Genomic DNA, 27,774 nt, shown 5'->3' with positions numbered 1-27,774 from the left:
ATCAAATTCATAACTACAGCCCTCCATTCTGGTGAATCTCTTCTGCACTCTCTATTGATATGACTGTCTTCCTGCAGTTTGGCAACCAGAACTGCATGTGGTACTCCAAGTGTAGTCTTACTAATGATTTATACGACTGCAACATGACATCCCAACTCTTATACTCATTGCCTCAGCCTATGAAGGCAAGCGTACCAACTGTCTTTCTCATTACTCTCTCCACCTACATTGCCACATTCAGGAGCTATGGACTTGCACCCCAAGGTGTCTCTGTACACCAATGCTCCTAAGGTCCCTGCCATTTACTTTATATGTCCTCCCAGAATTTGACCCCTCAATGTGCATTCCTTCACACTTATCTGGATTAACTTCCATTTGCCACTGCTCTGCCCAACTTCCCAGTTGATCTGTGTTCTGCTGTATCTTTAAACAACCTTCGTTATCTAAGGCTCCACCAATTTTTGTGTCATCTGCAAACTTATTGATTGTAGCCCCTACATTCTCACAAAGATCCCAGCACAAATCCCTGCGGTTCACCATCAGTTGTAGATGACCAGTCAGGAAACCATCCATTCACCACTGCCCTCTGCCTCCTATCACCCAGCCATCTCGGATCCCTAGTGGTTTAACTTTCTGGACCAGCCTACCATGTCAAAAGCCTTACTAATGTCCATATAGACGACATTTATTGCCTGCCTTCATCAAACTCCTTGGTTACCTCCTCAGTTATATGATTATTTACTCTGAAATAAACTGGACATTTTTCTTGTTGATCAAAGAACAACACAGCAGCAAATGCTGTTTCTGAATTTTAAAGTTGATTTTGAAGTTGTCCTTAGTTATGTTTATCGCTGCTTGATGAGAAATTGCAGACCATTTATCCCATCTTCAGTCTTTTTCTATCTGACTTTAGCCTTGCAGATAACTTTGTGAATACTCAGGGAACTGTTGTAATATCTGTAGCTAGATGCTTTATGTTAGTGCTTCTGTAAGTAAATCAACAGGCATACGAGCCTTGATCTGACATTATTTGTCTAAATATGATCATTATTAATCAAGTGGTAATGAAATTTTATTTAGCAATGAGAACTCTCTTCTAGAAACACTGGGTAAGTTAAATTTGTCATGATGACTTTAATGGCACAATATCTTTGCATTAGGGTTTAAAATCCCCACCAACAAATGATCTTTACAATTTCAGAATTGGTAAGTTCTGAATCCTGGTGTTAACATTGAGAATAATTTAAACCTATCAAGCAATACATTTCATGTTTTCGCAATGTAGTTTTTTTGAAGATTTGATGTAGAGTTTGACAGTGGTGCCAAAGTTACTGTACGATGCAGGAGAAATATAGGGGAAACAATGTGTGTACAGAAAGCAGGACCAAGGCATTTAAATGGAAGGTAATTATTCAGATGGAGATGTCAGACATCTGGATTTTGTGGGCTCCATTTTGTATAAACTTGTTTCTAACAAAATAAAACTTTTGTAGTAATTGTAACTAAACTATTAGATCACCAGAATCTCTTTCCTTCCACAGGAAAGGGTCTACATTCCTGAATTTGATGAGACAGATCTGTTAATGAAGTTTTTGCTTTGATTATTGCTAATCCCCACATCCTTGGCACAACTATTCTTTTTGCTTCAGCTGATTCTATTGGATCTTCTTCATTTCCTTAAATAAGTAAGGAATTCTCCCAAAAAGTTGGTGAATGATGGCTATGGTTCACATGATTGGCCTGTATCTAGCTCACTGGCCTTGGATGATTATTGCACACTGGTCAGTTGGTTGGTTTACCCTTCTCCTGTCCACTGCAAGTACACTCTATTGCAGCTTCTGCTGCAAGTCCAGTGTTCCTACCTTCATTCTTTTCTTTCCTTAAATGCAAAGCTTGTTGCTTGCTCAGAAGTATCTTTGGTTTATAAAATCTGAAATGAAGGTGATTCAGGTGTAACATCAAGCTAAAAAGAAAGAAATCCAGTGCCAAAATAAAATTGCCAGTATAATATAAATTGGTCAATATTCTCTCTATATACACTTCAGTATTTTGTGACATTAGTTAATGTACAAAGGTTGGAGCTTGTGTATTCCTGTTTAAAATACACATGGCAGAGTGGGTCAGCTGCTGCCTCACAGCTCCAACAACTTGGGTTCATTCCTGATCTCTGGTGTGTTTGTGTGGAGTTTGCACGTTCTCCTTGTGACTGCGTGGGTTTCCTCTGGGTGCTCCAGTTTCCTTCCATATTACAATGATGTGCCAGTTCGTAGGTTGGTGGTTTGCCCTGGTATGTATGTGAATGGTAGAACCGAAGGAGGGTTAGTGGGAATATGGAAACAATAAAAATGGGATTAGTGTAAATGGGTGCTTGATCGTTGGCATGGACTCCATGCTGTATGACTGTCAAAGGTTAACTGTTTATTATTTTTGCACATCTAGCATTAAATTACTGTGCCTCAACTCCTTGCTGTATGTTAGTTGCGTGTTATGCAAGTACAAAGTGAGAGGGCCTTTGACAGGCTGTGTTTTGTACATTGAATGACTTGCATTACTGCACAATTTTCATATGAAACCAACCATTGGGAAAACTGTAGAACTGTTTTAAATTTAGTGCAATGCGACCTGTTTGTTTCTGCTTTAAAGTTTTACATAGTCTATAAATGTTTTGCTTTTTATCTGTTCATCAGCCTGCATTAACTTGTTTGTTTTCTACTGCTTTAGTTACTCAATAATGCTAAGGATGGTGCCTTAAAGTCAAGAATCCAAGTCATTGCTGTATTTACTTTCTTTAAGCTTTATGGGGAACCCGGATGACTGGGGATCAGACCGTCAACAGAGAGAGATACCTGAAGAACATGCTGCGAGAATTGGTGACGTATGCAGTTTTCATGGTTGTTCTCTGCATCTGTAAGTGTGATCATTCATTTTTACTATTATTTTTCACACCTAGTTTTTATTTGGTACCATAACATTTCATGTGATTGCTTGTTTTATATACTTCATTTACTTTTTACATCTGTGTTTTTTACATAAAGGATTATAAATTGTCAGTTTGTTCAGCTCAGAGAAGGAAGTTGTACAAATAAAAGTTCATAGTTGTACAGCGTAGGAATGGGCCTTTCAACTCATCTCTTCCATGCTGACTGTTATACCTATCAACGCTAATCCCACTTGCTCGCATTAGGTCCATATCCTTCTATGCCTTGTCTGTTTGTGCCTATCCTAATGTCTTAATTGTATTTGACTCCTCCACCTCCTCTGGCAGCAAGTTTCAAGTATTAACTACTCTGTGTCAAAAAACTTTCCCTCAAATTCCCTTTAAAACTCCTTCTCTCCTTAAACTATGCCCCCTGGTTTTTCATATCCCTACCATGGGAAAAAGATTTTGACCCTATCTACCCTATCTATGCCTCTTGTATTTTATATACCTCTATCAGGTCACCCGTCAGCCTCCTTCGCTCCAGGGAAAACATACCCAGTTTGTCCAAGCTAGAACTAAAGTTCTTCAATCCAAGCAATGTCCTGGTGAACCTCCTCCGCACTTTCTCCAATGCAGTCACGTCCTTCTTGCAGTGTGGCAACCAAATCTGCACACGATATTCCAAGTGTGGTCTAATCAGTGTTTTGTAAAGTTCCAGTGTAACTTCCCTACTTTTATATTGTGACCCGAGCTATGAAAGTATGCTGCCTTCACCACCCCATGTTTCTACTGCCAGGGAACCATAGATTTGAACCCCAAGTTCCCTCTGTTCATCAACATTCCTTAAGGCTCTACAACTTACTATGTGTACTACTCCTATTTGACGTCCCAAAATGCATTATCTTGTACTTCTTGAGATTAAATTCCATCTGCCGATGCTCTGCCAAACTTTACATCTGATCTATACCCTGCTGTGGCCTTAGACAACCTTCCTCACTATCCACAACCTCATCAACTTTTGTGTCATCCACAGACTTTGCATGTTGGAGTATTTTCTCAATTCTGATACTTGATGCGGCATTTAGGCCTGTGAATGAACTTAACATCTTTTCCACTCTGAAGTTCTCAAGGGAGCAGCTTACGAAAGCCTGACTCTGCAGCTCTATGAATTTACACCTTGTCGGGAGATCAGGATGGAGGATAGCTTGATTTTCTTTGGTGCTAGAATTTTCCTCCCTGATTCCCAGAAATTTTGGGAATGTGAGTTGGGGATGTGGAGTAGAGTAGAATTGGATTGTGTCTGCTGGGGAATAGAACGGGGTGGAAATGTACGACAGGTCTGAACTGGGACAGTTACTGTTTCAATAGAACTTTTTATTACAGTTAAGAGAATCGGGGTGGAACTGGCAGTTGCAAAGATTGTGGAACAGGAGAGTATGTTCATCACTGGTAGTTGTCTGCTGGTTCTCCATTAATCTAGTACCACTCTATGCTCAGTCACACGTTTACTCTGTGTGCTTCATATGAGCAAGGAATTTCATTACATCCTTGTGTATATTGCAATAGACTAATCTGCAGTCTCCCAAAGCAAGGTCTTCTGTATCAGTAAATCTGTGGATGAAGTGGAAACAAAATTAAGGAATCATTTTGAAATGCTTGTGATGGATAGAACACAGCTAACCGAGCTGCTGTAGACCGGCAGCAACACGTATAACCGAGCTGCTGTAGACTGGCAGCAACACGTATATTTGAAAAAAGACTCATTTTGTTAAAGTTAACAAGGGTGGATCTAAAAATTATGTAACATGGCATAAATAATCTATTACATAAATTAAGAATATTAATTCTGGATTCTGTAAGCAGATGTCAAAGGCACCTTGTCAGACATCAGTAGAGTGATTTGACATTGCATGGAATTGGTTTCAACTATATATAGTTGTGGAACTAAATAGGCCAGAAAGTCCTCCTCATTCCAGTGCTGGCTTTGCAAGAGCTGTTGTTTCGTCCCACTTCTTTGACATCTCCATATATCCCTTATAGTTCTTGTATCTTAAAGGGGAGATCCAATTCCCTTTTGAAAGTTGCTATTGAATCTGCTTTCGCCACAATTTCAGGCAATTTATTCCAGATCATAACTTTGTTTTTAAATTCTCATTTGCCGTTTTCTGGTTTCTTTATTTATGATCTATCTGGGATTTGAAGTTTTTCACGAAGCACTTGAATAATTAAGTTTACTTCATATCTTCAGTTTTGGTCCCACTTAATTTTTCCTATTACAAATTCCTGTCTCATATTTCCCCGTGAATTTTTCTGTTAACTTTATAATTCTGTTTGTGCATAAATCAATAGAATCCTTGGATTATTCCATGTGAGTTTCAACTGCCTCTTGTTCCCTCAATGACCAGAAATTATAATTACAAAATAAAGTTTGAAATAAAGGTCAAAATATTAAATATGCATTGATGAGCGTAGGATTAAATATAGTCCTTAGTATGTTCATCCAAGTTTTTTACTACAGTGTCAGTGTCTTTCAAGTGGCTAGTTTTTAACTGAATATTTTTAACTCCATAATTAAGAGCTTCCACTCGTATTTGGCTGTTGCATTTTTCAGTGACCAACCTTTATCAATAACAGTTCTGAGAATCCTGTGAGAGTTCAAGAGTAATTTGCCCTTTCCAAAGAGAGTAGAGATTAAATTCTAAAATGTCATTACAAGTAAGGAATTGCATTTGGTGACAAACATTCTTTTTGGTTGTAAATTTTTCAGTCAACCCTGAATTCTTTGTTGACAGGAGAAAAATAGATCGCTTATTGAGAATTAATTTCTTTTTTTAGTTTTTTTTCTATTTTGGTTGTATGCTGAGTCTTCTGTTCTTTTAGACTTGAGGTAATTTTATATGTAAACATGGCAAACAGCATGAGCAATGAACTTTTGAGTGATGATGCAATCTGTGGGCATTTGTACAGTAAACAAAGATCAGCAAACATTAATAGAGCACAAAGATACATTTACTTTTTTTAGTGCTCCTGAGAGATCCTGAACTCCCCAACACCCACTTCCTGCTCCAATGTCCGAGGCACAGTTGTCAGTTAAAGTCCTTTTCATACCTGTTCCCCCACCATCCTGTTTCCTGTAACATCAGACACAGTTGTGTTTCTGGCCATTAATGGAAATGCAAATCTGATAATGATCAACAAATAATGTATGCTTGTCTGAGGTGCCCTAAGTGTTGTACGTTGCTGACCCTTCTAATCACATGAAAATAGTAAATTATGCAAAATGTCTAAAGATGGCTGGTACTTAAAAGATGGGTTTTCAAAAAGGAGGGGGGGGGGTGTGGATTTAAAAGAGGAAGGAATAAAAGCATTTTGTGCAGGTCTGTCAGCAAGTTAATTGGATACAGATAACCTGGTTACAAAGTGGTTATTTTTAATGCTTGCGACTCACATTGACCTATTTTCAAATATCAGCCAGCATTATGCCATCCACATTGGATGAATAATTAATCCTCATTCGTATCACACACATTGGTCTGGTGCTGCTTGATAGCCCATCACTGAGGCACAGATGGTACTTGGATATCCCTGCCTCCCAGTAGCTACAAACACAATGCAGTGGTATAGGCATCTAGACATGGGGAGCCCACATTCCTGCTAACACGAGAAATGTAGACTAAATATGAAACTTTTTTTGTCCCCAGCGGTGGGAGGATTGGTAACTTGCACTGTGTCAGTGCTCGCTGACACTTTACACATCTGTTTTCAAATTGCTGTGTGATCCCAACCCTTCCTAACTCTGCAGCCTTCAGCTCCATCACCCCCTGTATTATCTGTACTCGTGACCATCTCTGCCCTTAGTCACTCCACTGATCAGGCCTTCAGCTGCCAAGGCCCCAATTCCTTTACTTCCCCTCTCCTTAAAGATGCTGTTTAAAATTTTCATACATTTCATTATCTGCATCAGAGTGTTGATGTCAAATTTTGTTTGAGGACCCTCCTGTGTATCACTGAAGGTGCTGTATGGTGGTGACGGGAAGGGGAGTGGTTGGGCAGGGGACAGATTTCAGCTGTTGGATGAAGTGATGCTGGAGTGTGGTGTGTGAACTTGGTGACTGCAGTGTATAGTTTTGTAGCACTGCATCTCACACCAGGTTGCTGTGACTGATCCAGCTGAGAATATGACAAACTGACTTTTGTACATCCCAAGCTCGGCACCAATGACATAAGTAAATGAACAGTCAAAGAGCTGGAACTGGCTTTTGAATGAATGGTTGTATTTCTCACCAGCAAAGAATCATCTCTGAATGTCTTTTAGACAGGAATTCACTTCTTTCACTTGCTTAGTGAATTAGAGATGTGGGAATTCCTCAGCCTTCTCCATTCTACTGCTAGATGGCAACCTTTAAATTACACCCAATGGCCCCACTCTGCCCTCTTCCTCCAGTGTGTGAGGTTGCCTGACATGCTCCACTGCGTGACTGCATCGTAGTTAAAATTCACACAGCTTTGTTTTACACAGGAGATGGCCCAATTCATTTTAACTGGGTCAAAACACCTACAGCGAAATAAGTAAAATAACACTGTGCAGATTTGCTGTGAAACTAGCATTTGCACCATAGTCATTGGGGTTGCAGTGAGAATTCATTGCTAATTACTGTCCAAAATGATATGAACAGAGAGCGTAGCACACTATATCAGCAATTCAAAGTATGCTCAATGCACTTTTGTTAAAAAGCAGGAAGTGCTGGATGAACACTGCCACCTTGGGTGCACTAGGTGGGTTTTCAATCTGCTTAATATGTTGTCTTTTTGCTGAACAGTTTAAATCTAGATGTTTGCTTCTTGTTTCCAATGCTGATTTACCTCTTTTTTAAAAAAAAATCAGGAAAAATTCTTTGTTCAATTTGAATTTGAACTTGAAATAATCAATCTTGAACCTTGCAGCAGTAGAAGTACATTGTGTGCCTCTGAAAGGACAATGGGCGGGAAGTAGCACAATACAACTAATTATCTAAATTAATTATGAAAAACATGTACTTTAATGATGGAACACTCTGATTTTGATGCTAAAGCAATGAGATTTGTTCTATAAAATGTACAGTTCTATTCCCACAAGCATGTTATAACTAAATTTATCAATTTGAGGGATTGGAGTCGTGCATTAAGGAAATGACCCTTTAGCCTACTGAGACCACGGAAGCCATCAAGCACTAATTTACACTAATCCATTTTATTTCCTCTTCATGCCCATCAACTTCCTCCAGATTCTACCATTCACCTACACAGTTTACAGTGGCCAACTATCATTCTTGGTACCAACCTGCACACATCTTTGGGATGTGGGAGGAAATCAGAGCATCCAGGGGAAATCCAGGCGGTCACAGGGAGAAGATGAAGTCTGCACGCAGCTCTGGAAGTCAGAGTCGAGCCTGGGCTTTTGGAGCTGTGAGGCAGCAGCTTGACTAGTTGAAGCCACTGTGTTGCCCAGATTGTGTGGGGAAATGAACGAGGTATCATGTTGGTCAAGTTATTATTTTCTGGGGCTGAAAGGTCCATTTCCCCCTCCAGTCTTTGGCTGAGCCTTGACAATCTCCATCATTTAAACTGTATCATTATTTTTGTGTGCAGGCATGCCCAAAGAGCCAGAATATCAACAGAAGCTGCTGGAATCATTCAGCAGGTCAGGGACCACTTGTGGAATGAGAAGCATTTTAAGTCGAAGACTCCTTATCAGAACAAAAGGTTTTCAACCTGCAGTGTTAACTCTTATTGCTCTTTCCACAAGTACTCCCTGACCTGCTGACTGCTTCCAGCTTTTTCTGTATGTATTTCAGATTTCAAGCATTTTTTTTGATCTTTATGAAGTTGGTTTACAGTGTTTGAGAGGATGAAAGTTAAAGAATAAACAGTAAAACAAAGCTTCCTTTCATGTTTTTTCTCTCGCAGCAACCTATGGGATGGTCAGCTCTAACATGTACTACTACACCAGAGTCATGTCCAGTCTTTTCCTGGACACTCCTTTTTCTGAAAATGAGAAAACTAACTTCAGGAGTATCGCCAACATGGATGATTTTTGGAAGGTACATTTGCCGTTCAGATGCCTTAAAAACTGGAATTGGTTTATTACCGTCACATGTACCGAAGTACAGTGAAAAGCTTGTCTTGCATACTGTTCATACAGATCAATTCATTACACAGTGCACTGAGGTAGTATAAGGTAAAACAATAACAGAATGCAGAATAAAGTGTCACAGTTACAGAGAAAGTGCAGGTAGACAATAAGGTGCAAGGTCATAATGAGGTAGGTTGTGAGGTCAAAAGTCCATCTTAGCATACTAGGGAACCGTTCAATAGTCTTATAACAGTGGGGTAGAAGCAGTCCTTGAGCCTGATGGTATGAGCCCTCAGGCTCCTGTATCTTCTGCCTGATGGGAGAGGAGAGAAGAGAGAATGACCCGGGTGGGTGGGGGTCTTTGATTATGCTGGCTGCTTTACTGAGGCAGCGGAAAGTGTAGACAGAGTCCACGGAGGGGAGGGTAGTTTCCGTGATGTGCTGAGCTGTGTCCACAACTCTGCAGTTTCTTGCGGTCACAGGCGGAGCAGTTGCCATACCAAGAATGATAATATAGAAGTAATGAGTGGATTTGCTGAGAACAGCTTGCAGTGAGTCTCCACACTCCAGTGCCATCTTGCTGGAGTCAGAAAAGTCAATTCTGTACAGGTATAATATATGTTGATAATCTAGACTTGAACGTAGAGGAAATGATAAAGTTGCCTATCATTGGCGATATAGTTAACACTGAAGAGGAAAGCTTTAGATGGCAGGAAGATACAGATGTCTGGTCAATAGGGTAGAAAGCAGGCAGGTGGAATTTAATCCAGAGAAGTAAGAATAAAGTATTTGGGGAGGTGGAATAAGGCAAGGGAATAGGAAATAAATGGGAAGATGTTGACTGCTTTGGAGGAACAAAGACCATGGAATGCATGTCCACAGACCCTTAAAGGTCACAGGACAGCTGATACGATGGTTAAAAAGGGATGTAGGATGCTTTGCTTTATTAGCCAGGGCATAAAGTACAAGTTCAGAGAAGCTATGCTGGAACTTTATACAACATTTCACCCATGCCCCTTATTGAGTGGTGGAGTAATTGTGAGAGATGGTCTGGCTTTCTCCTGCTTCTATTTCTTGCATTCTTGTGTTTCTAACACTAGTTATGCCACAGTTGAGCACTGTGTACTGTTCTAGATGACGTGTTGCAGGAAAACTGTAATTGCATTGTAAAGCGTAGAGGAGATTTAGTTGCCAGGCCTGGGAAATAGTAGCTATCAGGAGAGGGTGGGTCAGGTCGGGTTGTTTTCTTTGGAACAGGAGGCTAGTGGAAGACTGAGATTATAAAATTATGAAGAGCTTACAGTATATAGCAAACACCTATTTTCCTTGGCTAAGGAGACAAAACTACGGCACAAACATTTAAAGTAATTAGTAGAGGATTTAGAGGAAGATGAGGAAAACATTTTCATCCAGAAGGTCATAGGAATCTGGAGCTCCTGGCCTGACTGAGTGCGGAGACAGAAACCCACATCACTGTAAGTAGTACTTGTATGTGTACAGTACATGAGGGGTTGTGACCTTCGGGGATCCGGACCTGGTATGGGAAGGTGGGATTAGGCTTGGTACCTCTGTCTTGCCTGGTATATGTGATTGGCATTCTGAGTTCTTTGATTTGGTTGTCTACACCAGTGTTTGTGCCCCTTGTACTGCTCCTCGCCTCACTCTGTCAACACATTACATATCTTTCTCCTCAATGGTTCAGTAATCTAGGTTTTTATTAAATGCATTGGTAAGGCAGCAACTGTTCAAAGTTGGGGAGATATGTCAGAAAACAGTGTAACAATGGGTACTTCATAATGTTTTCAATCATAGAACATAGAACAGTACAGCATAGGAACAGGCCCTTCAGCCCACAATGTCTGTGCAAACCATGTATCCCTCAATTCCCTGCCTGTTCATGTGTCTGTCTAAAATGTTGCTATCGTACCTGCTTCCGCTGATTCCTCGGGCAGCGCGTTCCTGGCACCTACCACTTGGTGTAATAAGGCTCTGATGATCTTCCCTATCTATGCCTCTCATAATTTTATAAACTTCTGTTAGGTCTCCCCATAGCATCCAACACTCCAGAGAAAACAATCCCAAGTCTGTCCAATCTCTCCTTATAGCTAATACACTTTAATCCAAGCAACATCCTGGTGAACTCTCTGCATCATCTCCAAAGCCTCCACATCCTTGCTGTAATGTGGTCTGCAGAACCGCACACAATACTCCAAATGTGGTCCGACCAAAGCTTTATACAGCTGCAACGGTGTATCACCCCAGGGGGCCACGTAAGTGGCAATGGTGCTATGGCTTTTAAAAAAATAAGTTAACACTACTGAACTTAATGACTTTTAATGTAAAAGTTTTGCATTGTTCTTCCTTCGTATATTTTTTTATTATGAATAAAGTTTATTTTTGAAATATATAAAAAAAGACTATTTCAGGTAAACTGCTTCCCCTGTGCTGTTCTCTCTGCTCCTGATCGACCCAGTTCTTCCTGCACTCGCTCCAACCCTACATCATATTACTTCTCTCCTCCACCCACTCTGTCTGCCTGTCCCCCACATGCTCCCACTTTCCCCCGTCCCCCGTCCCCCACACGCTCCTTCCACTCCCCCCGTCCCCCACACGCTCCTTCCACTCCCCCCGTCCCCCACACGCTCCTTCCACTCCCCCCGTCCCCCACACGCTCCTTCCACTCCCCCCGTCCCCCACACGCTCCTTCCACTCCCCCCGTCCCCCACACGCTCCTTCCACTCCCCCCGTCCCCCACACGCTCCTTCCACTCCCCCCGTCCCCCACACGCTCCTTCCACTCCCCCCGTCCCCCACACGCTCCTTCCACTCCCCCCGTCCCCCACACGCTCCTTCCACTCCCCCCGTCCCCCACACGCTCCTTCCACTCCCCCCGTCCCCCACACGCTCCTTCCACTCCCCCCGTCCCCCACACGCTCCTTCCACTCCCCCCGTCCCCCACACGCTCCCATTCGCCTTCCCCACCTCCCTTACTTGATTCCAGGCTCCACCTTCCTCTCCTATCCGATTCCACCACCTGCAGCCCTCTGTCACCTCCACCTCTCACCTCCCAGCCTCTGTCGCTATTTCCACTCTCACGCTCCCATCTGCCTGTCGCCACCTCACCTGGATCCACCTATCACCTGCCAGCTCTTGCTCCACCCCTTCCCTCACCTCTTTATACTGGCTATCTCCCACCCTTTATCTTTCAGTCCAGATGAAGTGTCAACCCGAAATGTCACTTGCCATTTCCCTCTACAGACGCTGCCTGACCCACTGAGGTCCTCCAGCATCTTGTTTGTTGCTCCAGATTCAAGCTTCTGCAGTCTTGTGTTTCTCAATTTTGAATCCAGTTTACCGAGTCTTCATGGATTCCTGTGTGCCTTTATTTTCTGGATCAGCCTACCATGAGCGACTATTGTTGAAAACTTTACTAAAGTCCACGTAAAGCCCTGCTAAACTTTACTAAAGCCCTGCCCCCATCAATCACCTTCGTCACCTCCTCAGAATCATTTGTAAGATTGCCATGCCTACTATCCCTAATAAAGCCTCTGCTTTTCCACATCCTTGCATGTGCTTTTGTTTGCAGTTTACTTGGTGATCTTATTTCTGAATTTTCTGTTAGTAACGTGAATCTTCATAATTGCAAAGAGCCCAAGTTGTCTGCAGAAAAGTGTTGAAACTGGTTTGGATGTTTTGTTTGAGGGCAAAATGTGGTTGGATGAGATAGGGGATGAACATAAAACTTCTGTCAGTTTGAATTGTCTGCAGATTAGTTCCTGCGGGGTACAGTTTAAGTAATTGGGAGATGTAAAACTGAGGCCAAGAGGGTATATTTATCGCATGACAAGTTTCTGTTATAAATGTGCACCATGTGAGGGATTATAATGAGAAAATCTGACAAGTGAATCACCACTGAGTGGATTTTAATGTCGCCCCCACGCAAAGCTGGGATTTAAAATTACATATAATTGTGTTAGTTTGAGTCTTTGACAGGTTTTCTACGATCTATTGGAAGGAATAGGCCCAAGTATCCAGCTAGCAGACTATGTTTGAAGATGATATCATTTATGTTTCTGCACTTAGAGCTTCATTGGACAGGGAAATGGTGACAACCTCAGAGTCTAATTTCATATATGTAATTGGATGGAATTCCCGAGTAACCCATTGGTTTTAATCTGGAGTAGAAACTAAAGGTGGAGAAATTATAGGATTGTTCATTTTGTTGTCAATGTGTTTGCCTGCGTTTGCAGAAGGTTGTTCAATTGTTGGTAGATTTTATGGACATTTATGAGTAACCCAGTTTGCATCTGTTTTAATAAATCCTTTTCCTTCTAGTTCACGGAAGGTCCTTTGCTAGATGGGCTTTATTGGGACCTGTGGTACAATAACAAAACACTAGGGGTGAACAGAAGCTTCATCTATTATGAAAATCTGCTTTTGGGAGTGCCTCGCATCAGGCAGCTGAAAGTAAAGAATGAATCTTGCAAAGTACATGAAGACCTAAAAGATGAAATCAAGGAATGCTATGATGTATATTCAATTGCAAACGAAGATACCACGTCATTTGGTCTCAAGAATAAAACAGCGTATGTATCATTTCACTTTGGATTCCTACTGTGGTTCCTTAAAAACTGCACTGAATGTTACTTCATGAATAAATCATTATAAAGTAGTTTAAAGAGTTATACATTTAAAGAAATGAATTTGTTGACATTGGATAAGGATTGCTTGGATCCTGACTTATTTTCCTAATTTCATTCACCGAGTGTGTTGTAGCTGATTCCCTTTGACCATCTTTTCCTTGAACTTTATCCTCCTTGTGAATTTTCTGAGATTGTATTTAGTTCTGAGCTTCGGATGTATTAGTAGTAACATGAATGACTCACATTGACAAGAAAATCTTGCTTCTGACCTGGAACAGCTTTGAGAAGGAAACACAGAAAAATTCTAACCCTTGCTCAGAAGGAATGTGTGCCAGAGAATTGGTGCTGTGGTGTTCCATCTTGATTCTCTCTCTGCGAGCACAAGATTGTCTTTTTTTTATCTTCCCCTGTTTGCATCTAATCTTGAGCTGCACTGGTAAATCGCAATAGAAAATACTCTATCAACCCCTTCCTGTCTTGGCCTAATTCTTTAAGATGATTCACTGAATCTTTTTCAAATGTTTATTGACTCCTTTGATAAGTGTTGCTGGCCTGTAAAATGGAATGAGCCATATAGAACAAGGCTTCCACACTAATGCTGGACTTTGTGCAGTCGGCTGATCTCACCAGATGCTAATAAGCACTCAGCAAAAGGGCCAAAAGTTATCAACCAGGATCTGTGGTCTGTTGCTGAAGACACTGGGTACCAAAGTATGCAACATGACAGCAAGAAACAAGCTACTGGCAGGACTCGGGGGTCAGACAGCATCTGTGGAGGGAAATGGACAGCCCATGATACTATGTGACATTTGGTTGCGGGCAGCTTCAACCTGAGCTAGAACATAGAACACTACAGCACAGTACAGGCCCTTCGGCCCACAATGTTGTGCCAACATTTTATCCTGCTCTAAGATCTATCTAACCCTTCCCTCCCTCGTAGCCCCCCATTTCTCTATCATTCATGTGTCTAAGAGTCTCTTAAATGTCCCTAATGTATCTGCCCCCACAACCTCTGTAGGTAGTGCGTTCCACGCACCCACCACACTGTGTAAAAAAAAAAAAATCTTACCTCTGACATCCCCCTTATATCTACCTCCAGTCACCTTAAGATTATGTCCCCTCATTTTAGCCATTGTCGCCCTGGGAAAAAGTCTCTGACTGTCCACTCGATCTATGCTTCTTGTCATCTTGTACACCTCTACCAAGTCACCTCTCCTCCTCCTCCTCTCCAAGGAGAAAAACCCTAGCTCACTCAACCTATCCTCATAAGACATGCTCTCCAATCCAGACAACACCCTGGTAAATCTCCTCTGCAGCCTATCTAAAGCTTCCACATCCTTCCTATAATGAGGCGATCAGAACTGAACACAATACTCCACGTGTGGTCTCATCAGAGTTCTATAGAGCTGCAACATCACCTCGCGGCTCTTGAACTCAATACCCCGACAAATGAAGGCCAACACCATACACCACCTTAACAACCCTGTCGACCTGCATGGCAACCTTGAGGGATCTATGGACCTGGGCCCCAAGATCCCTCTGTTCCTCCGCACTGCTAAGAGTCCTGCCATTAACCTTGTACTCTGCCTTCGAATTCAATCTTCCGAAGTGTATCACTTCACACTTACCTGGGTTGAACTCCATCTGCCACTTCTCAGCTCAGCTCTGCATTCTATCAATGTCCTGATATAATCTACAGCAACCTTCTACACTATCCACAACACCACCAGCTTTTATATCAGCAGCAAACTTACTAACCCATCCTTCCACATCCTCATCCAAGTCATTTATAAAAATCACAAAGAGCAGGAGTCCCAGAACAGATCCTGTGTAACACCACTGGTCACCAACCTCCAGGCAGAATATGTTCCATCTACCACCACCCTCTGTCTTCTGTGGGTGAGCCAATTCTGAATCCACACAGCGAAGTTTCCCTGGATCCCATGCCTCCTGATTTTCTGAATAAGCCTTCCATGTGGAACTTTATCAAATGCCTTACTAAAAATCCATGTACACCACATCCACTGCTCTACCTTCATCAATGTGCTTTGTCACATCCTCAAAGAATTCAATCAGGCTCATGAGGCACGATCTGCTCCTCACAAAGCCATGCTGACTGTCCCTAATCAGCCTATGCTTCTCTAAATGCCCATAAATCCTGTCTCTAAGAATCTTCTCCAGTAATTTGTCCACCACTGAAGTAAGACTCACTGGTTTGTAATTCCCAGGGTTATCCCTACTCTCTTTCTTAAACAAAGGAACAACATTTGCCACCCTCCAATCGTCTGGCACTATTCCTGTGGCCAGTGAGGACGCAAAGCTCGTCACCAAAGGCGCAGCAATCTCTTCCCTCGCTTCCCTTAATAACCTTGGATATATCCCGTCCAGCCCCGGTGACTTATCTATCCTAAAGTTTTTCAAAAGTTCCAGCACATCCTCTTTCTTCACGTTGACATGCCCCAGCGTATCAGCCTGTCGTACGCCATCCTCACATACGTCAAGGTCTCTGGTGAATACTGAAGCAAAGTATTCATTAAGGACCTCCCCTACCTCTTCTGACTCCAGGCACATGTTTCCTCTTGTATCCCTGATCGGTCCTACCCTCACTCTCGTCATCCTCTTATTCTTCACGTATCCATAGAACGCCTTGGGGTTTTCCTTGATCCTACTCAGGCCTTCTCATGCCCAAGGCCGCCTAGCTCTCCTATGTCCATTCTTAAGCTCCATCCTGGCTACCTTGTAACTCTCCAGAGCCACCTGTCGTTCTAAACCTCAGGTAAGCTTCTTTCTTCCTCTTGACAAGACATTCTACATCTCCTGTCAGCCACGGTTCCTTCACTCTACCAACCTTACCCTGCCTCAATGGGACAAACCTATCCAGAACCCCATGCAAGTATTCCTTAAACAACCTCCACATTTCTGCTGTGCACTTACCCAAGCACATCTTTTCCGAGTTTACGCTCCCAAGTTCTCCTGCTAATAGCATCATAATTCCCCCTCCCCCAGTTAAATACTTTCCCATATCGTCTCCTCCTATCCCTCTCCAAGGCTATGGTAAAGGTCGAGGAATTATGGTCACTGTCTCCAAAATGCTCTCCCACCAAGGGATCTGAAATCTGATCAGGCTCATTGCCTAGTACCTGGTCCAGTATGGCCTCTCCTCTAGTCGGCCTGTCCACCTACTGTGTTAGGAATCCTTCCTGTACACACCTAACAAACTCTGCCCCATCTATCCCCTTTGCACTAAGGAGGTGCCAATCATTATTAGGGAAGTTGAAGTCACGCATGACGACATCCCTGTTATTTTTGCACCTCTCTCCAAAATCTGCCTCCCGATCTGCTCCTCAGTGTCTCTGCTGCTATTGGGGGGTCTGTAGAATACTCCCAATAGAGTGATCGCTCCCCTCCTGTTTCTGACTTCCACCCACACTGACTCAGTAGACGATTCCTCCAGGACATCCTCCCTTTCTACAGCTGTGACACTGTCCCTGATCAGCAAAGCCACTGCCCCACCTCTTTTACCTCCATCCCTGTCCGTTTTGAAACATCTAAACCCCGGAATATCCAGCAGCCATTCCTGCCCTTGTGACAGCCAAGTCTCTGTAACGGCCACAATGTCATAGTTCCACGTACTTACCCATGCTCTAAGTTCATCAGCCTTGTTCCTGATACTTCTCGCATTAAAGTAGACACACTTTAGCCCATCCAACTGACTGCAATTTTGCCCTTTCAGATGCCTATCCTTAATCACAGTCTTTCCACAATCTGCATCTAATTGTACACTAAATGAACCAACCTCAGACCTATCACTCTGGTTCCCATCCCCCTGCCAAAGTAGTTTAAACCCTCCCCAACAGTTCTAGCAAACCTGCCCTCAAGAATATTGGTCCCCCTCCAGTTCAGGTGTAACCTGTCCCTTTTGTACAGGTTGTACCTTCCCCAGAAGAGATCCCAATGATCAACAAATCTGAAACCCTGGCCCCTGCACTAATTTCTCAGCCACACGATCATCTGCCAAATCATCCTATTCTTACCCTCACTGGCGCGTGGCACAGGCAGCAATCCAGAGATGACTACCCTTGAGGTCCTGCTTTTCAGCTTCCTTCCTAACTCCCTATATTCCCTCTTCAGGACCTCATCTCTTTTCCTACTTATGTCATTGAGCTGTGATATCTTCCCTACTCAAAACCTGCCAGCACACAATGTCTTGATTCACTGCTTGAATGAATTCCATGCAGCTCTACAGGAATAATTTGGAAGCATAACTGTGTTGCTTTTCTCTTTAAAACAGTTGGACTTATACAAGTGAGAAAGATCTGAAAGAGATTGGCTACTGGGGGTTAGTCGCCATCTACAGTGGAGCAGGATATTACTTGGACCTGGCAAGAAATAGAGATGAAACAGCCACAATGTTAAAGGTGTTGAAAGAGAATCTCTGGCTTGATCGAGGCACCAGGGTTGTGTTTATTGACTTCTCCGTCTACAATGCAAACATTAACTTGTTTTGTGTGATCAGGTACGATCAGGAACTGCGAGTGCCTTTTTGCTTGTTGGCTGAGCTAGAAATTTGGCAAAAATTTTATGTATATATTCTTAAACAACACAAGTTGTATTTTATTGGGTTTTTAGAGGAGGAATAGTGTTCAGTAGCTTAAAACCAGCAAGATGTACATGTAACCAGTTAATACTATAAAATTGGAGATCAGTAACAAAGTAGGTAATTCAGCTAAAGAGTGAGGAATCATTCATGATTTCATTCTGCAATCCTGTTAATTTTAAGCCTTTTTGCTTTGTGTTTGATTGTAAAAATACTATAAGCTAGTATTAAGGAAATTTAAGCAATTTTGATGTAACACAGTATTCACTTTTTTAAAATTTCATTTGTGATAAATCTTGAGTAAAGAGGACTGAATGTGATGAGTAACTTTTTGATGGTAGAGGAGAGGGCTAAATCTAAAGCTGAATATTTTAAAGCAGACCAAGTTGTAAATTATATTAAAATTCAGCATGTTGTTAAAAGTATTAAAATTTGACCAAGCATAATACATAGGTAAGGTACCATTATTACTCTAAAGACAGCATGGGCTTTGTTTTTTGAAAGGGTAAGAAATTGAAGTGACAGTTGAGAAGGCAGTTTATGATAGGAGATTTATTATCAATAATCAAAATGACTTCAAGAAATTTGGAGTGAGTGTGTGCCGGAGCAGGTGACGTGTACTTGAAATATTAATGCGGTGATTGCAGATTTGGACAGTTGTGGTTCATTGGTTTTGGGAGTTCCAAGAATAAAATTATTAGTGTAGATTGCACTTTGCAATTAAAGTTTGCACTAGTTGTGTAGCTCCCAACATCACTACTGTGCCTCTTCCATGAAGCAAAGCAGGCTGCCAGCAGTAGGAACTCGGGCCCTGCTGAAGCACTGCCCCAAGGTCTTGTCAGGTTGTGCTGTCGTGAAGCAGTTTTGCTATTTCTAGATGACTCTGGTGGTCAGAGACATTTGGAAATACTTGGGAGAAAAAAAATGAACATTATTTTAAAAGCTAAAAACCCTATGTAAAAACATGTTTCTGTAAATTAATTAGAAGATACACTGTGAAATAAAGAAAAATAAAAATGTACCTTTAAAAAGGCAAAAGCTGCAGATACTGGAAATCTAAAATAAAGACAGAAAATGCTGAAAATACTTGGCAGGTATCTGTGGAGAGAGGAAAACAGTTCAATGTTTTCGGTCAATGAACTTGCATCAGAACGGAAATATTAATTCTTTTCCTCTACAGATGTTGCCTGACCTGTTGAGTATTTCCAGTAATTTCTGTTTTTATTTCTAAACTTACCATTGTTGGTGACTTTATTCAAATGTATGAGGCCATGAGGCTAGAAATGAAGTCGATCCTGCCCCTCACATCAGCAACCTGTGCTATGCCCTTGGACTCTGGTGAATCAAAGAATATGTGCATTCCTGACCTCCAGCATTTCCTTGACTTCCAAGCTCTATGGAATCCGCAGGATCTGCCCATTACCTGCCACATCAAATTGTTGGACATGGATGAATGAGACTAATCATCCTATGTTACAGGTTGATCTATGGCTGCACATACCCCGCCCACTAACCCCACCCTTCCCATCACAGTGATGTAACCTCAAAATAAAGGTCAAATTGTCATTGGACACTTTCTTTAATTGTGCCTGTGATTATTTATCCTATTTGAAAACAGTTGATATTTTATTTGTATTTTAATGCAGTTTGTAATTGTTTCATGTTGGTGCTTCTGAAGGTGTTGTGTCTCAATTTCACAGGTTGGTGGTTGAGTTCCCTGCCACTGGAGGTGCACTCTCATCTTGGCAATTTCAGACGGTGAAGCTTATTCGCTATGTCTCCTCATTTGACTATTTTCTGGCAGCGTGTGAAATTGTTTTCTGTATTTTCATATTCTACTATATAGTTGAGGAGTTTCTGGAGATCCGTGTTCATAAGCTGCATTACTTCAGGAGTGTCTGGAACTGTTTGGATATTCTGATCATTGTGGTGAGTGTCTAGCAGTGGAAATGCTGCAATTAATTGGCTTTATTATCTGCTTAAACCTCTCAAAGCACACAATGTGTTAGCGTGCAACGAATTCGCAAAAGAAAAAGACCTATTTTTACAGTGCTTTTTGTGACAGAGCATCACAACCAATGATGAACTTTGCAAGTGCAGTTGATATTGCAATGTAGAAAATTTTAGACAATTTAAATTTTAGATCTTTACCCTTGGAACTAAAGTTCAAATTGAGCAGACCACCAAAAGGTCCAATTGCAGAATCTTACTGTGGTTCTTGGCAAAGTTGCCTCAAGTTTGTCATGGTTATCGACAGAATGGCAAACCAATGTGCAAACCAAACTGTCACATTTATTTAACTTGAACTTGGCACTGAGGCACATATAGAGGAGTGAAGGGAGATTTTCTTTGACATATTTGTTCATAGGGTGTTGATGTTTCTGGCAAGTCCAGCATTTATTGTCTCTTCCTGATGGCTCAGGGGCCATTTCACAAGGCAGTTGAGTTAACTACAGTGGCGGATCCAGAATAACGGGTAGTCTACCACTCTACAAACTATTGCTTGCCAGCTCTTGGTCCACCCCTTCCCCTCACCTCTTTATACTGGCTATCAGCCCTCTATCCTGATGGAGGGTCTCGACCTGAAGCATTGACTGTCCATTTCCCTCCAGCATTTTGCTTTTTGTTCCAGTTTCCAGCATTTGCAGTCTCTTGTTCTAACATGTAGTCTAGATGGGAGATTTCCTTCTCTGAAGGACATTGGTGAACCAGATAGCTTTTATGACGATAGATGCCTGGTCACTTTGTGACATTAGCTATTTATTCCACACTTCTTGTACTTCTGAATCCTCCTGTTACCATGGTGGGATTTAAATTTTGGATCAATATATCAGTAACATCGCAATGCACTATTTACCTTTTGAAAGGTAAATTGACACCTTTCCTATCACATGTTGTTTGGCCTTCTGAATGTTTTCAGCATTTTCCTTTTTATTTTGGACTTTTGGCATTCATAGCAATTTGCCGTTGTAATGTTTTCTATCTGACTAGTATTTCTCAGATGTAGAAATGCCTGAACTGGACAAAGTTTCTCACTTGAACTGATGATCTCATTCAATTTTTGTTAAGTTGGGAACTTGTCCATCTTCTGTGTGTGCACAATACTGTACGATAATTCCATTTGCTAGAAATGCTAGTCCAGTTGGATGAAGATTCATTTCTAAACTTAAATTGCATGAAATCAAGCAGAAATAGTTGGCTTTGGAACATTGGCCTGAAACGATCTTTAGGATGATCTTGCCAGATAACCAGCCTGGGTCAGAGAAACTCTTAGCAGTTTGCCTAAGCTCACAAAGACTTGCAGGACCGTTGCTGCATCTGCTCTGTGGTGACCAATTTCTCTTGTCCTCCAGGACAGTTTGTACATATCTGCCCAGTGCATGTCTCTGGGTTGCCTCAGATGGGTTGGGGGCCCAAAACTGTTTTACATTTGTACGATGAGGCATGGTAGCGTAGTGGTTAGCGTGACTCTATTACAGCGCCAGCAATCGGGGTTCAATTCCAGTTGCTGTCTGTAAGGGGTTTGGACGTTCTCCCTGTGTCTGTGTGGGTTTCTTCCAGATGCTCTGGTTTCCTCCCACATTCCAAAGACATACGGGTGGGTTAACATGGGTTTAAGTGGGTGGCAGGGACTCATTGGGCTGGAAGGGTCTGTTACCGTGCTGTATAAATAAAGTTTTAAAGTTTTAAAAATAGCATGTTGTAGGAGCAGGAGACACGAGACAGCAGATGCTGGAATCTGGAGCAAAAACAAGCTGCTGGAGGAACTCAGCGGGTCAGGCAGCGTCAAAAGAGGGAAATGGACAACTGATGTTTCGGCTCAAGACCTTTCAACTGGACTGATGAAGGGTCTCGCCCTGAAGCATGCTGTGGGAGCTAACTGCCTGTGTAACTACCATACAACACCCAACCAAGCCCACGTTCCAGCCATAGAGGAGGTTGTAATGAATGTTTCCAGGATATTTTTAGCTGTTCTATTTACTTAAAACTCTAAAAGTGTAGATTCTGGAATGGCTGACAACATTCAGCAACAAAACTTGTGCACTCTGCCTGCTGTGTATAGTCTGTCAATGTTCCCTAGAGCATATTATAGAATAAAGATGTTCTAAGAATGGACCACTTATTCAAAATTCCAAACCTTCATGAGTGCCAATCTCAGGCATAGATTGTAAATAAATGAGACCCCAGCACAATCTCAGTGCCATCCACTAATTACAGTTTGCCAACCTGAATATGACCCAGGATCATGGAATGGTCACATCACGGAAGGAGAACATTTGGTTGAACAGGTTGAATCTGCAGGTTTGTCCAGTCTGTCCATGTAACTAAAGTCCCTCATCCCTGGAATCATTTTTCTAAAGCCTGTTTCCTAAAAGGTGGACATTAGCTGTGGTTGAGCCAGTGCTTTATAAAGGTTCATCATGACTTCCTTGCTCCTACACTCAATGCCTCTGTTTATGAAGCTCAATCTGTCTGCCACATTCAGTGAATTGTGCACGATATCCCCAGATCACCCTTTTCTTGCACCCCATTTTGAATCGTGCTATCTATATTGTCGCCACTTCCTGCACAAATGTAACACTTCACATTTCTCAGTGATAAACGTCATCTGCCACCTATCTATCCATTCCACCAACGTCCATATCTCTGTGGTCTAATTATCTTCAAGTTATTCCAACCCATTTATCTTCTGTTTTGTTAGTTAGCCAATCCCTTACCCTATTCCCTGCCTTTATCTTGTATATGGCAGCATATCAAGTACCTGTTGGAAATGAAAATACCCTGAATTTTTGGTTCTGCTCAATCCACCCTACTCATTATTATCCTACAAGAGCTCTAATTTATCAAACATGATTTCATTTCCATAAATTGAGCAGAATTGGTGAGGTGTTATTATGATTTTCTAAATGTCCTGATGCTGCTTCCTTAATAATGGATTCCAATAATTATTTTTTCTTGTTTTCCAGTTGTCATCGGTAGCGATTTGCATCAATATTTATCGCACAGCAATTGTTGAGGAGTCACTCGGAGAGTTACTAGAGAACCAGAATTCGTATGCCAACCTCGAGTCTCTGGCGTATTGGCAGGTTCAGTTTAACAACATGGCCGCAGTGGTTGTGTTTTTTGTGTGGATTAAGGTATATTTTCATGAACATCTAGGTTATTCATTGCTCAAAACTTTTAAGTTTACTTTCCCTTCGGTTTCTTTTTAAAAAAGATACAGGTCCTCCCCAGGTCATGAATGCTTGACTTCTGTACAGCCCGTACATACAAACGATGGATTTGCCGACTGCTGCATGCATCTTCTGGCGTGTGGGATCTCAGTTTGCGGCAACATCATTGTATCTTGCAGAGAAATCTGAACGGTTGAATGCCCCCATTTAACCACACGTTGCCCTTGGTTGGCCTGTCTTTTTATTTAAATATATCATTGGGTGGCTGCATTCCAACTTGTGAACTGTTCAGGTTGTAAACAGTTCTCAGGAATGGAACCCTATTGTAACCTGGGGAGGATCTGTATAGAGTTTTAGAATTTGAATTTGCATGTATGCATTAGCCCATTGGGAATGAGAACACACAGATCATATAGGTCATTTTTTACAAATTAGGCACTACTTCGAAAGACCTTCCTTCCCACCCACATTAGTAGACTGTCTCCCTTCATCCACGTGTCCATTGCATGCTCAGTTGGTTGTCCTTGCATGGCTGTTGAAAGGCTGCCTTACGAAGGAGTAAAAATACTACATAGAAGATAATAGTGTGATCTAATTCAAGATTAGTTTTAATTAGTAATTAGTTTATTATTGTCACATGTACCGAGATACAGTGGAAAGCTTTTGTTTGCGTGTCATTCAGACAGATCATTCCATATGTAAGTACATTGAGGTAGTACAAGAGAAAGCAATAACAGAATGCAGAATATAGTGCTACAGTTACAGAGAAAGTGCAGGCTGACAAAAAAGGTGCAAGGGCCGTAATGAGGTAGATTGAGAGATCAGGAGTTCATCTTTATCGTATGAGAGGTCCATTCAAGAGTCTTATAACAGTGGGATAGAGGCTGTCGTTGAATCTGGTGGTACGTGTTCTCGAGCTTTTGTATCTTCTACCCGATGGGACTGGGGAGAAAAGGGAATGTGTGGGTTGGGAGGGGTCTTTATGTTGGCTGCTTTCCCAAGGCAGTGGGAAGGGTAGACTGAGTTAATGGAGGGGACGCTGGTTTGCGTGATGGACTGGGCTGCATTCACAACTCTGCAGTTTTTGACATCTTTGGCAGAGCAGTTACCATACCAAGCTGTGATGCATCTGGATAGGATGAAAGGATTTAATTGCAGGGAGTCCAGAACAACGGGCATAGAGTTAAAGTTAGAGCCAGACTATTCATTGGTGATGTCAGCAAGTACTTCTTCACACTAAAGAGTAATGGAACGCTGCGACTCTCTCCCCCAGAAAGTCTTGATAGACTTTTCTTCGGCAAGGGTTAATAACCAAGGTGGGCAGAGGAGTTTAACTGAAGGTCAGGCATAGCCTGATGGAAGAGTAAAACAAGTTCTGTATGACCACCTCCAGTCCTTGTCAACTGCCCCATTGGGTCCACGAGATAACAAAGGCCAATGTCATTCAGGGATTTAAACACTATATAGTTAAATTGAAAAATGAAATAGCTTTATTACATTGAAGCTTTTGTTTTCACAGATCTTCAAATTCATTAGCTTCAATAAGACCATGATCCAGTTGTCATCTACCATGTCTCGCTGTGCCAAAGATGTCATGGGTTTTGCCATCATGTTTTTTATTGTTTTCTTGGCTTACGCTCAGCTGGCGTACCTTGTCTTTGGTACCCAGGTCGATGACTTCAGCACTTTCCACACGTGCATGTAAGTTTCAGTGGGGGCTGGGAGACCCCCATGTTTTCATCCATTGTCAGCTCGGCCTGTTCATATGTGTCTGTTTGTTAATGTCTGACATGGAGAAGTGGGAAATGAATGAAGGGAACTCTTGTCCACGTCTCCAGGACCATTTGATAGAGATCACAAGTGTCAGTGTGGGTGGCAGAACTCTTAATGTGAAAGCGACAAGGTATTTCTTATTTTACATGATCTTTGTTTTCTTGTTGTAGCTTTACTCAGTTTCGCATCATTCTGGGAGATTTCGATTTTGCCAAAATTGAGGAGGCGGACGGGATTCTGGGCCCAGTTTATTTTGCCACTTTTGTCTTCTTTGTTTTCTTCATTCTCTTGGTGAGTAGTGAGTGCCGTCAAACCTTGTGGAAGGAGAGAAAGGAAGATATGGCATGTAAAAATGAAAGGACAATTTCATTATTCTCTTTTGTTCTGGAGACCCACCATGTCAGTACTTCTGCATGGCTATTCGCCGCTGATGCCAGGTGAAGGAGTGCCAGCGAGGCTGCTGATGAGTCAGGAAAATTCAGTGTGTACCCAGTTTTACTAATCATCAATCCATCCGAATTTTACTTGGGCTGCACTGGGTTCTGTTAGGACTTTGTCTGGAATGAGTTCAGTTCTACTGGAAGTTGATTAGTACATGATTTCAAGTCCGAAGCTTCAGAATGGTTGAGATTAATACATAGAGATACAACACAGAAGCACAGTGTCGGCACCAACCATTTACACTAGTCCTACATTAGTCCACTTTTTGTTCTCCCCACATCCCCAGCAACTCCCCCCAGATCCTACCACTCACCTACACTTGTGGCAACTTACTGAGGCTAAACAACTTACCAACTTGCACATCACCAGAGCACCCAGGAGAAACACAGTCACGGTGAGAACATGCAAACTCCATGCAGACAGTACCCGAGGTCAGGATTGAACCTGGGTCCCTGTACCTGTGAGGCAGTGGCTCTACTAGCTGCACCACTGTGCTACCGATGATAGTGGCCTGGGTCATCACCTCCACCTTTATGTGAATCAATGATATCTTGGACTACTTGTTTCATTATTGATGTGTGCTTTGCTGACAAGGCCAACAACTATTGGCCAAGTTAAATGCCTTTGCACAGGTAGCAGTGAGCCTCTGCCGTGGATGGCAGTGGTCTGCAGTGATGATACACCTACTGTTGGGTGCTCAGATTCAATATTTTGACCCAGTGATGATAAAGGACGGGCTATATATTTCCGAGTCAGTCTAGTGTGCATTAGAAGGAAATCCACATAGAACAGTACAACCCACGATGTTGTGCCAAATTAATTAAATTAGTGATCAAATGCCCAACTAAACTAATCTGTTCTACCTACACAATATCTATATCCCTCCATTTCCCACACATTCATGTGCCTATCTAAGATCCTCTTGAACCCCCCCTATCCTGTTTGCCTCCATCACCACCCCTGGCAGCACATTCCAGGTACCCACCACTCTCTGTGTGAAAAGAACCTGCCTCGCACATCTCCTTCAAACGTACCCCCTCTCACCTTAAATCCATGCCCTCTGGTATTAGACATTTCAACCCTGGGAAAAAGATACCGGCTGTCTACTCTATCTATGCCTCTCATAAACCTCTGTCAGAATCGGGTTTATTATCACTGACGTCATGAAATTTTTTGTTTTGCGGCAGCAAATCTCCCCTCGGCCTCTGCCGCTCCAGAGAAATCGACCCAAGTTTGTCCAACCTCTCCTTGTAGCATGTGCCCTTTAATTCAGGCAGCATCCTGGTAAACCTTATCTGCACCCTCTCCAAAGCCCCCACATCCTTCCAATAATGGGGCGACCAGAACTGAATGCAGTACTCCAGATGCAGTGTAACTAGAGTTTTCTAAAGCTGCAACATAACTTCCTGACTCTTGAACTCAGTGCCTCGACTAATAAAGGCAAGCATGCCGTACGCCTTCTTTACCGCCCTATCAACCTGTGTAGCAACTTGCAGGAAGCTATGAACTTGGACCCCAAGATCCCTTTGCTCATCAACACTGTTAAGGGTCTTGCCATTAACAGTGTACTGTCTCTTTACATTTGATCTCCCAAGGTGAAACATCTCACATTTGGCCGGGCTAAACTCCATCTGCCATTTCACCGCCCATATCTGCAACTGATCTATACCCCACTGTATCCTTTGCCAGTCTTCTACACTATCCACAGCACCACCTATCTTCGTATCATCTGCAAACTTGATAACCCACCCATCTACATTTTCATCCAGGTCATTTATGTATATCACAAACAGCAGAGGTCCCAGTACAGATCCCTGCGGAACACCGGCCTCTGGCTAGAATAAGTCTCATTGACCACTACCCTCTGTCTTTTATGTGCAAGGCAGTTCTGAATCCAAACAGGCAATTCACCATGGATTCCATGCATTTTAATCTTCTGGATGAGCCTCCCACAAGGGACCTTGTCAAACACCTTGCTAAAATCCATGTAGGCAATATCCACAGCTCTTATCTTCAATCACCCTTGTCGTCTCCTCAAAAAAACTCAATCAAGTTGGTAAGACATGACTTGGCCCTCACAAAGCCATACTGACTGTCCCTAATTAAGCCATGGTT

General features: G+C 42.3%; 1 protein-coding gene across 1 annotated transcript in view; it reads left to right on the top strand.

The window, feature by feature from the left end:
* Positions 1 to 27,774, top strand: part of pkd2 (polycystic kidney disease 2) — a 53,278-nt gene that overhangs the window by 13,762 nt on the left and 11,742 nt on the right. Inside the window, exons 2-9 of the mRNA XM_052039751.1 lie at positions 2,794 to 2,907; positions 8,867 to 9,000; positions 13,367 to 13,617; positions 17,966 to 18,190; positions 19,972 to 20,200; positions 23,239 to 23,409; positions 24,965 to 25,146; positions 25,389 to 25,509. Coding sequence (XP_051895711.1) covers positions 2,794 to 2,907; positions 8,867 to 9,000; positions 13,367 to 13,617; positions 17,966 to 18,190; positions 19,972 to 20,200; positions 23,239 to 23,409; positions 24,965 to 25,146; positions 25,389 to 25,509 — 1,427 coding nt within the window. The remainder of the gene's footprint in view (positions 1 to 2,793; positions 2,908 to 8,866; positions 9,001 to 13,366; positions 13,618 to 17,965; positions 18,191 to 19,971; positions 20,201 to 23,238; positions 23,410 to 24,964; positions 25,147 to 25,388; positions 25,510 to 27,774) is intronic.

The sequence above is a fragment of the Pristis pectinata genome, chromosome 2 (assembly GCF_009764475.1).
Source record: "Pristis pectinata isolate sPriPec2 chromosome 2, sPriPec2.1.pri, whole genome shotgun sequence".
In the NCBI taxonomy this organism is placed as follows: domain Eukaryota; kingdom Metazoa; phylum Chordata; class Chondrichthyes; order Rhinopristiformes; family Pristidae; genus Pristis; species Pristis pectinata.
The sequence above is the reverse complement of the archived record's forward strand: the minus strand, read 5'-3'. Positions and strand labels throughout refer to the sequence as shown.